The following is an 11,362-nucleotide window of genomic DNA, read 5'->3' on the forward strand; positions in this document are numbered from 1 at the left end:
TGCTGACACAGCACTTTATGTTATGTCATCCAACAAAACACCGTGTTGGCAGATTAAAAAAAACATGTAACCAAACATTCCTGCTGAATTAGTTTGAAACATGATCAGGTGATTTGTTTCCTTTTGCAACAAAAGAAAAATAATTCCAGAGTTATAACATCCTGTCTTTGAGTAAAATAAACATTGAGCAATGTTCTTGTGTCTGTTAAAGGTTTCTGAACTTGAGTAGTGCTATTGAGCAGTTCTTTCTTATAAGAAGAATAAAAATTTGGACCTCTGGCGTCGTGAAGTTCAATGCACTGGCCATCATTGTCCTCTGTTGAGGTAGATTTACTTCTGGTTCAGACCCCTGGGGTATATTGTGTCCAATTTGGTTATCCAGAGTCTTTAAGCCCGGGTTCTCTGGTTCGTTGTCCAGTTTGGGTTACTTTGGATGACCATGGCTTGTACCAATGGCCATCCATAGCTTAAAAAATGGTGGACTAAGGGAGTCTGATCCTCCTTTTGCCGCAAGATATTGTAACAGTGTTTAGTGAACCTTTGTAATAAAGTATTTTTGGTTTTGCCAACATACTGTACACCACACTTTAAACAAGTAATTAAGTAAATGCAGTTTTTGGTCTGGGGGTTTCCCCAGGCCAAAGTTTTGAAAACGTTGTTGTTAGACCTGCTGCGTAGCCATGTTTTTTGTTTGAAAAATTCCCCACAGCCCCTAGGTTTTGGGGTCACCAAGGGTTCAATCTTTGCTTTGACCAGATAATCCTTTAGGTTCTTATTTTCCCTGAAGGCCGCAATTATTTTGTGGTCCTTCAGGACCTCAGAAGCATCAAATATACGATTAAAATTGTTCCTGATGACTTTAACCAACGTCACTGCAGGTAAGGAATATGTCATCACAAGGGGAAGCATCATAGAGGTTCATTTGGGTTTAGTTTGTAAGAAATTTTTCAGGGCTGTCCTCCTAAACAAGCGACTGTAGCCTCTGATAACCAATGCCTTGAATAATGTTTTTTGTGTCTTCTAAAAAATCCTTCTTGTGAGTACATATTGATTGTCACTAAGAAATAGGGGAGTCTGCCTCCATCAAAGTGGAAGAACAACTCCACCTAGTGGCCTGAGGTGGTATATTGTGATATACAAGTACCTTATTGAATCTCCAGGTGATGTATTTCTGACATTAAGATACTATTTTGCCTTTTTAGTGGTCTGTCCACTGTGGCATTATGGTTAACACTGCCAACATTAAGATGCATATGAATGATACTAGTCTTCTCTATTTGGTGATGGCACTTGTTTTCACCCACAATGTGGGCGTGGTCGAACACTTTCTCAGGATCATAGGTACAAAAAGGATTGAATGCCGTTATCGATGAAGAATGCCACCATTTGATTGTACTGACTTTAAAAATGGTATACTACAATATGAATACACATCAAGTTTTCCTGGAAGCAGTTTTAGAAGGACATACTCCTACGTCTTTGCGTCATTTTTGTTCCTAGCCTGTTAAAAAGAGGATGGACATGAATGTTTGCATTGGGCACAGGCATTATAACCGGTGAATCAGTAGGGTTGATCTCGTTAACTATTGATGCACTCCTCAGTATAGTTGTCGTACTTGACACAGAAAACCTGTCGCCCCTTTGTGTGGGTATGTTCATTCCAGGAATATCTGCTTCTATAACCGAATCAGGGTTTGGACTGGTGATAGCTCGCCATCTCCTCAGAATCCTCTCCAGCGTATCTGTTGACCCCCAAAGGGCTTCATAGCATTTGGGTAGGAAATGGCAGAAGATGATGCCATAGCTGGATACTAGAATGGCTGAAGCCTGCACAGCAGTGCTTTTTCCAGGGTTGGTGATATAAACTGGGATAAAACACACCCACACAAACAAGTACATCAGCATGCTAAAGATGATGTAGCCTGTTTCACTGAACTCCTGAGGAACCCTCCTGCCTTTGAAGGCCAAGAGGAAGCCAACAAATGCAAGCAATGCTATGTAGCTCAACATAATACCAAAACCTATGTATCTGGGACCTTCGTGACACTGCAATATGTTCTCCATGCTTTGTGGGGATGGAGGTGTGTCATCGATGTCAGGAGAATCAAAGATCAGCCAGAGAAGACAGATGACCCCCTGGAGAGCAGTTAGTACAATGACAATCACGGGGGGCTTGTAAAGTTTGTGTAGTGGCCTGTTTATCATCCGACCAAAGGGAAGGAAAGCCAGGAAGGTACGGTAGGCCTTGACAAGGATGCAGGACACACACAGGGTGAAACCCATTGCATACATGAACTGGCGGGCCTGGCATAGGTGGATGCTGGGCCTGCCCATGAAGCAAATGACACTTCCAAAGCTCACTGCTAGACCTGCCATCATCACACAGGACAGTGTCACCTCAGCTCTTCTCATAGGTGTGGAATCTCTATACACCATAAAGATAATGAAGGTAACCAACAAGAGCAAGGTGCCAAAGCCTGCGGCTGACATCATGGTGATGGGATGAGGATGATTCCACCGCAGGTAGGATTCCTGTCTTGGTTTGCACTGCTTCCAACCTTTGAGAGACCAGGTTCCATTGGGACAATTTTTGCAGATGGGAAGATCTGTTGGAAAAGATGGTGAGGTTTATATCAGGCAATAGAAGGCCAATCTGGCTTATTTAGGCCTGCAGCAGTCAAGTCAGTTTTATTAAGCACCACATAATAACAGAAGTTATCTCAGAGCACTTTTCATATAGAGCAGATTGACTAAATGACTCCCACTTGGAGCAAGTGCTTGGTGACAAGTGGTGAGGAAAAACTCCCCTTTGAGAAGCAGAAACCCCAAGTAAAACCAGGCTCTTTGTTAGGTTGGGTTGGGTTGAGACCACTGACATATCTAAAGATGGACGTAACATAAAAGCTCCCGCAAAGTGAAGCCTAAAGTCAATTTCCCCCTAGTGGCTGGCTGCAGTGTAGGTCATAAAACCCAGCTCCTTCATTTTAGTAGATAGGACATGGACCAAACTAAAAATCAAAGCACACGTGAAACACATTTTTCTCTAACATGGTTTCTATCATTTTAGTTAGTTCTTATCACACTGATGTATGTTCAGCTACTACTGTGCAGACTCTGGCTCCAAGTGACTTCCCCAATGCAAGATGGCAGCACTGATTAGGATATTGTAGTTTTAGTTTTGCACAGTTGGAGGAATTGGACACACATTGTCGATCTTAATTTTTGTCAGTGGTTCAAAAACAAAGAGAGACAGAAAATATGTCAGTCAGGCATACCCCAGCCATCTGAATAGGTCCCCTCTGGACATAGGGTGCAGTTGTAACAGCAGGTTACGTTCAAGATCTTCTTTACTAAGCCAGGTGGGCAGGACTCAGAGCATCTAGACTGTGGGGTCTGAGAGAGCAGAACAAGAAAAAAAATGTTACTGAGAGTAACTGTGTGGAGAGAGATGGCCTGTTCAGTAGATGTTCGAGCTAGCCTGTGTTCTACTAAACTTTTCTGAAAAGCTGAAACATAGTGGGGTTCATGGTCATCGTCAAAGATATGAGTATCTACTACCGTAATAGAGATCTTGTGAGCTTTCAACAGCTACAGCTTCTGTGTGTTTTAGCAGTCCATTCTCACTCCCAACACATCAAATACAGCAGCTAAGTCAGTGCCACTATGGTTAAAACTATGAAGCTGTGGGTACTCGTCTAATTTCCACATGTGGAGGAGCTGGAGTGGATGGATGGGTTAAACAAATACAAGACCTTCATCTAGGAGACTGGGGTTTCAGCCCAGTCTGACTCCCAGCTTGTCAGATATCGTTGATTTGTCACTGCCAACCAGCGACTCATACAGATGCATACGGTACCCATTCTGGAAATCGACCCAGCAGGCTTTTCACGTGATATCAATTTAAACCCATCCACGCTGTATAAGACACCCTGAGCTGTTGTTGTAGTATAAAGAGGGAGACAGTCCACACATGGAGGAGGTGGGGTGGATGGATGGCGCAAACAGACACGGGACTTTCACCCAGGAGACTGGGGTTTATGTCCAAGGTGAAACCAAAACCTGTGTCAAAGTTGTAAGACACATACTGTTACATCATTTGTAAAGTAACTTTCTTGTCCCTTCAGTGACACGTCACTTTTGTCATGACTTTCATAATTATGGTAACATTGTCTTATCCAAAACCTGACCAAGTTTTTTTTGTGCCTAAACCTTCCCAAACTGCAACCCTTTCACAGTGTTAATCATGCATTAAAAGACCATTTCACAGCATCAATCATGACTATCTGATACTGGGGCAGAAAGTAACTTTCGGCAGCTGTATCTGATGTGGTCAGAAACTGAGGCTGTTGACAAATCTTCAGTATGTGACGACTCGGGGTGAGAACATATTGGAGGTTAGTGCCTCACATGAAACTTAAAGTCAGGATTGATGTTTTTAAACTTACAGACCATACATAAGTAACGCAATGAAATGCAGTGGACAAAATGTTTTTATTTTAACTCAAACCATCCCTCCTTAATTTTGTAAGTTTACTCAAATGTTGCATATCAGTTATTGCTAATTTGACCATGGAGCCCTGTACATGGGCTGCTGTACAGCTGATGCTAGAGGGGCACCTACAGCATCAGAGTTTGAAAGATAGGGACACTGACCGAGCCACTGATGAACTGGGAGTGAGAATGTGTTGGTCTTTGGCATAGGCATCCTCTCAAAACCTTATGGGAGTTGTAGTTGCTGAAATGAACATCTGAAATTGTTGTATCAAATGATAAACTTGTTGGTTCAATGTAAGAGTCTGAACAACTACAGGCCAGATTCACGTATTCCTTCTGATAAGAATATTCATGGACCCAGTAATGTCTTAAGAGCTTAGCATGCTTCAAACAAGTAGGGTCATACAATGTGGTGTCCCATCACATTTAAAGGCAATCTGCCTCCCTGATCTCTCTTCAAGAACTTGTCATGTCATCGTAGCCCCAACATAAATGAGCCGTCGAGCACATACCAAGGATCTTAATTTCTTTGGTGACCACCTGACCTTCCTGGCTCAGTTACCATCTTGGCTAAGACATAGACTGACTACACCTGTGAGTGGATGCTTTGAGTACAGTATTGTCTTACCGTGGTATTGGCCGTTGAAACCCAGATGACATTTTTCACGCTGAGATCTATTTGTTGACCAAGGACACTGTATTCCCCAATCCTTTGAAATCTTCTGTGGCGTCCATCCCTTTCCCAAATGATCAGATCGTAACCACTTACAAAGTCACCATCTTCGTCAAAGACGAAATTCTGGTCGTTAAACGACAACTTAACCTTCTTCAGTTCACTAAGAAGCTGCAAAGCAAGGGACAGAACATCGATGAAAATTACAGATTATTTCCCAACCTGATAGCATGGGAATTCTAAGAGAAATAAGCACATGTTACATTCCTAAAATAAAAGGAAACTACATTTCTCACCTTCCATGGTGGGAAGTTAACTTCTCCCAAGCATGATGAACTGCTGCAGTTTAGTAGGTTCTTGAGAGCATTTGCTATGGCCCACACTGCTACTTTTATAGGGAAGGCTTCACTTGTATCCAGAGCCTTTACAAGATAGTCATCATTTTGTTCTTGGGGATCCTTGAAGCTGCATGCATTTTCAGATTTAATCTTCAGCTGGTCAGGTGTGGGACAATAGGATGGAGGCTTGCTTGAGAAACATTCTGGTGTACAGTTGAATCTCAGATTCTTGTATTCTTTGATGAAGTTGTTATGTCCCCCAGGGGTTGCTCTAAGATTCTTGAGGTAATTATCAAATGATTCACTCTTGCCTGCAATAAAAGTGAAGCCCAAGATGTCCCCAACCTTGTTGATGCCATCCATGTGGGCAACGGACCTGCTCCTGGACCAGGCATCACTGGCAATCCAGATCCTCGATGTGTTGGTCCTGATCATTTCCTTGAAGAGGGCCTTCACCAGTTCTGCCTTGAGGATCACAAATACCACCTGAGCACTGGAGGACCGGATCTGCTCGGCCACCTGCTTGATTCGTTGTGTACTGAGCGAGTGATCAAGGTAATGAGGCACCATCTCCTGATAGGCCAAGCACACATCATTTTCCTCAGAATCTGTGAGAAAGCTCCTGAAAGCTGCTCTGCCGTATTCGTCATCCCCGTACACGACCCCGACCCAGTTCCAGCCATAGTGACGCATGACTTTGGCCACCGCTTTGGTCTGATGGATATCACTGGGAATAGTGCGAAAGAAAACTGGATACCGTGCCTTATCACTCAGGTCTACTGAAGATGACGTGCTGCTCAGCTGACAATGAAATAAATTAATACAAGTTGAATTATTAATTCACAAAAAAAAGGATTTTAATTTGATCATTACAGACTTAAGGTACAATACTAGTTTGAGTTTGTTTGAATACGAGTTTGTTTAAGCACCCAAAAGTCCTGAGAACACTTAGTCTTATGCACACCCCTTCAAAAGAAGTGTTTAAATTTTATTTACTGACATTACACCAACATAACCATTTCATGACACCTGCCACGAACATGGAGTCTTTAGTCATTTGGTCAATTATGTAATTTTTAATGCAAAATTGGCATTGTCTGAAATGTCTCTGTTATGACGACTTACATAACTAAAGACAACAAAGCCTTTTTTATGACAAGTTGACATTAACCGAGACAACATAACCTGTCAGTGTCTTAACTGAGATGACATAATCTGTCAAAGTATTTGTTATGTCAAGTCGATATTAACAAGAGGAAATAACCTGATAATGTCTTAGCTATGACAAGTTGATATTAACCGGGGCAAGATAACCATTTACTGTCTTTGTTATGACAAGCTGACATTAAATGAGACAACATAACCTTTCATAAACATGATATAGCAGGCCTAAAAAAATGATTTAGCTTTATTTAGCTAAAATCTTCCCCTTTTGTTTAGGTCAAGGAAATTCTTCATAACACTTATAAAAGAATTGACAGTGTAATAAGTTGGGGATAATGTAGAGCTAGCGGTTCACTATAGAGAAATAAACCCCTGGAGGCTGATGCAGGACCCTGACACGAACAGCTACTTACTAAAGAAATCAAAAGTATGACATAAAATGTTAATTTTAATATAATTTCATTGATTTAGAAAATATTTTGTTGCTTCCACTTGAAAAAATAGTCCATTCGTTTTTACAGTTGGAACTGTGTCCATAGTAACGGTAACTGTAGTGAAGATGAGTCTACTCACATTAAACTGAACATTTCACAGTCATGGCCCATACCGTGTTCTGTTTAGTATTTACTTTATGTCTGTCCTCTTCAGTTTTGTCAGTTTCCTTGTCGTCCAGCTCCTTGTGTCTTTTCACCTCTCTTTCTTTCTCTGTACTGTTTTCCTCTCCTCTTCTTTTCTTTACTGGGGACTGGTCAGCCATTAACCATGAATCCAAAGTTTTGTTCTCTCCAAATATATTAAAATTGATATTGGAAAAAATACTCCTTTTTTCTCTGATGGAGCAACACAAAACTAACGGTTTGTTGCCGCTGGGTGTACATGTGTTTCTGCGGAGTGATATGACAGGACATGCCTGACAATGCTGTGTAATAACACTTAATGACATCTTTATAACAAGTTTAAGTCCAAAATGTGTGGTGAAGTATATAAGGAAAATCATCATGACACAAATATGAAGGTCTCATGACAGCCAATGTTGAAATGTGCAAAAAATGGAAAGGCTGTATTTACAGCCAGTGTTTGGTTTGTTGGTTCTGAGCGTCTGAGCGTTCTGAGCGACGGTGCAAGATGATGAAGTGAAAGAGGTCACACTCCTGGACCTTTAACACCAAAAGCTAAATAGTTTCTTTAAGTTCATTTGTGTTAAGTTAATGTCAACTTGTCTTTACAGAGACATCTCCAACAATGTCAGCTTTGCATTAAAGTTGACATTATTTGCAGAATGATGCTAAAGATGTGCTATGTCATGTTATGACAATGTCGTGTCAGTTTGTGCACACCCTTCTGAATACCAAACATTTACAAAGTACTTTGCAGTTGATCAGACAGGTTTGTGACTTACTAGAGGGATCATGTAGACGTTGAGCAGTCTGGCCACAGCGATGGACACCTCAGAGTACATAGCTCCTAAAATAACCTTCACTCTGGGCCTGAAGTTGTTGTAATCACACTCCACATCCAGAGACCGGTTGACTGCCAGCATGTGGCCGACATTATGCAACGCTTTGCTGGCACATGAGCATGTGTCACACATCAAATATCCAAGACGCACTCCTGGGAGGAAGCCAGCCGCATTTATCTTCTCAATCTCATGGATTGCAGCCAAGGACATCATAAACGGTCTCAGGTCAAAACTAAAAATGGACAGTGTAAAATGCATGAAATCATCTGCACAAGAGGAACTGTGACAAAGAGGAAGTCTTCCTAAGACCACCAAAGCAGAGCACATAATACTGAGGAAACCTCCAGCAGAACTTACTGAAAAAGAGACATTTATTTAGAATCTCCAGCACTGAAGAAAGGTGGGAAGAGAATACACCCTCAGACTTATTTAGCTGGAAAAGGCCAACTTAAGACATTTATATATGCACATATAAAATGCAAAACACTAAAAAGGTGGTTAGATTATTTGATAATTCACCTCATGCATTATAAAAAAGACCACAAATAAGCCTTTTTTAAATTACAAAAAACAAAACAGGAAAAACAAGTACATCTGGCATTCTTTTTTTTGCAAAGACACTGTGATTGTGTCTGTTATCAGATCAAAGATCTGCACACTAATGCTTCTCACTCCCAGCAATTTTAATAAAGAAACATTTGGATCTAACCGAGACCTTCGTCAAGCATTGACAAATCAGAAACTGAACAAATTTGACAATGCCTGGTAAAGACTTCTTTTAGATCAATACCTTGCTCAAAAGAAATGGCTGTTTGATGAGTACTTTTTAAATGTGCATTTTCTTTTGTATGTAACCTACTTTTAGTTTAATTTTAGGTTAATTCATGAAAAAAAAAGTATTTTACATGATGGAGTGTGGAGAATGAATTTGAGAATCTCACAGCCTGACGACAGAGAAACAGTGAAGGTACAATTTCCTTTTGAGGACTTTTATAATAAAGTATGGCAGCTTAATATTATATCATAACACAGGAATGAAAGAGAGTGCAAGATAATGTAATTTAGCGACTGAAGTAGTTATAAAAGTCTCACTCCTGATAAAACACTCCTGATGCTCACAGTATTGGTAAATTGCGTTACAGTTACGACAGCAACATCTCCTCCCAGAAAAAGAGTTAATGTTACTTTGTACAATCCACTCACCTCAGTGTCAAAAATGTTCACTTAAATGACTTTCCACTAACGGAATAACAACTATGATACAGCTTCAGTACCACAAGACCGGCAACATGCCACTTTTCCCATAATTTAGTGAACTGGCCCTTAAACAAAGAATATTTACTCTTTCAGATGGATACATTTTCCAAGTCAAACCTTCTGAAATCTGGAACATGGACCTGCTGTGGGTTTTATTCAGCAAAGTGATTCAGTATTTCAATAAGACTATTTTGTGAAAAAGGCCTCTGGTAAAGGCACATGAAACTTAGGATACAGTTTTAATTTATGTGTATTTTATCCTATTTTTGATGTCTTATTTATTAGTCTCAGCTAACTGTTTTATATATGTTGCATGAATTGGAAATGTTTTGTTGGTGGTAAAAGATGGATTCAAAATTAAGGTACTGAAAGAATTCAGAAAGGAAAACATCCAGAGTCATTTCAATAAATTGCTGATCAGTTTCTCCACAAACAAAAACATTACACCCTCCACACTTATTGCAGCATGTATAGTATTAGTCAAAAGTTTGGACACATCTTTTCATTCATTTTCTTCTTTATTCTATATTGTATGTAACTGGAGACATATGGACTTATACAGAATTGAGTAGTGGAAAAATAACATGAAAACAAGGCAAAATATGTTTTTGCTTTTTCAGAATGAACAATATAAAAGACTCTTGCACACTGTCTTCTGCACTTCCAATCAAAGATTTAATATTTAAAGAGATAGTTCACCCAAAAAATGAAAATTCAATCATTATCCGCTCACCTTCATGCTGATTGAAGGTCAGGTTTAGTTTTTTGGTCCACAAAAACACTGCTGGAAATTCACAGGAAGGCAGCGTTGCAGAAGCTCGTCTGGTGTAATCCAAGTCTCCTAAAACCCTGACATGCTAAGTTGACATGATCAGTCATTTTCACCATGTTTTAGCCTGAATCTTGCACAAGCACACTGTCTGAACAGGGTGTGTGAAGTGTGGCGTTGTCAGAGACTTGTATTACACCAGACGAGCAGTGTGGAGGCGTTTTATGTTTTTTTTTCCAGTTGTTTTTACTGTTTGAAAACTGGCCACCATCCTCTTCGGTTGTTTGGGAGATTCTGCCGTGCTGTTTTCCTGTGAAACTCTAGCAGTGTTTTGTGGAGTAAAAAACGAGTTAACCCTTCAAAGATTTGAATGCATGTGCAGAAGACAGTATGTGAAAATCTTTTTTTCTTTTTACCATTGATTCAAACTACAATTGTGCAAAAGATTTTTCAAAATCAAAACTTTTTGCACTCTGTTGGTATAATCTGAAACATAATTTATGAGAAGAAGAAGAAGAAACAGTGAATGAGAGGTGCGTCCAGTTTTTTGACTGGTGCTGTATATCTGTTCTCATACTCACTCTGAGCACTGGAAACTCTCTGGTCTCTCCCGTTCATGGAGGTCCTTTACTTTATGATGAGATGGCCAGAGTATGCCGATCATCACGTCGCCCTGCGCCTCAGCTCCGCAGAGCGATCTGGTGGCGTCGCAGTCATCATCATGAGCCGTGATGCCACTCAGCGTGATCAGAGCAGAGAGGAGGCTGCACAGCAGGAGACACGCCTGCATCTTGAATGGTGAATGAGTGAAGAAGCACCTCGGGGATGTGTCTCTTTTACTCCACCTGAAATCTGGGAGGTGCTACATACAGCACACGCAAGGAACCTGTTTTGAAGTGAAAACGACTGAAAAGAATGTTGCAGTCATCAAATGTCATCCCACGGGCATTTCCCACTCATGACAGGTGCCAACAAGAGGAAGTGAAGAGTCAAAGAGTGTTTTTAATCAACATATGTTGGAGAGAATAATGAAGAATGTTGTTTCCATGTGTCTGAGAACTGTTATAGGCCTTGAAAGTCAATGAATACATGAAGGGATCAACTGATCAGGTTATTTATGTGCCACTTATTATCAATAAAACGATAGAAGGCTTACAACTAAATGCATTTTGAATTGATTTCAGCTTTTCTTTGTGTCTTCTCTTCTC

The 11,362-nt window shown here is 40.5% G+C and overlaps 1 protein-coding gene across 1 annotated transcript; it reads right to left on the reverse strand.

The window, feature by feature from the left end:
- Positions 1-420: 420 nt before the first annotated feature.
- olfcb1 (olfactory receptor C family, b1) lies at positions 421-10,945 on the reverse strand. Its single transcript, XM_084737779.1, has 6 exons — positions 10,736-10,945; positions 8,069-8,360; positions 5,464-6,306; positions 5,123-5,338; positions 3,276-3,393; positions 421-2,606 (listed from the first exon to the last, which is right to left on the reverse strand). Exons 1-6 carry the CDS (start codon positions 10,942-10,944, stop codon positions 1,456-1,458), a joined length of 2,829 nt encoding a protein of 942 aa, XP_084593905.1. The 5' UTR covers position 10,945; the 3' UTR covers positions 421-1,455.
- Positions 10,946-11,362: the final 417 nt, after the last annotated feature.

The sequence above is a fragment of the Lutjanus erythropterus genome, chromosome 15 (genome assembly GCF_056507025.1).
Source record: "Lutjanus erythropterus isolate fLutEry1 chromosome 15, fLutEry1.hap2, whole genome shotgun sequence".
Taxonomy (NCBI): domain Eukaryota; kingdom Metazoa; phylum Chordata; class Actinopteri; order Lutjaniformes; family Lutjanidae; genus Lutjanus; species Lutjanus erythropterus.

Coding starts and splice junctions, on each gene's coding strand:
- olfcb1 (XM_084737779.1), bottom strand. CDS start 10,944: ATGCAGGCGTGTCTCCTGCTGTGCAGCCTCCTCTCTGCTCTGATCACG. Junction 6,307..8,068: donor ACGTCTACATGATCCCTCTA/GTAAGTCACAAA, acceptor TTTCATTGTCAG/CTGAGCAGCACGTCATCTTC. Junction 3,394..5,122: donor TTTCAACGGCCAATACCACG/GTAAGACAATAC, acceptor CTGCTCTCTCAG/ACCCCACAGTCTAGATGCTC.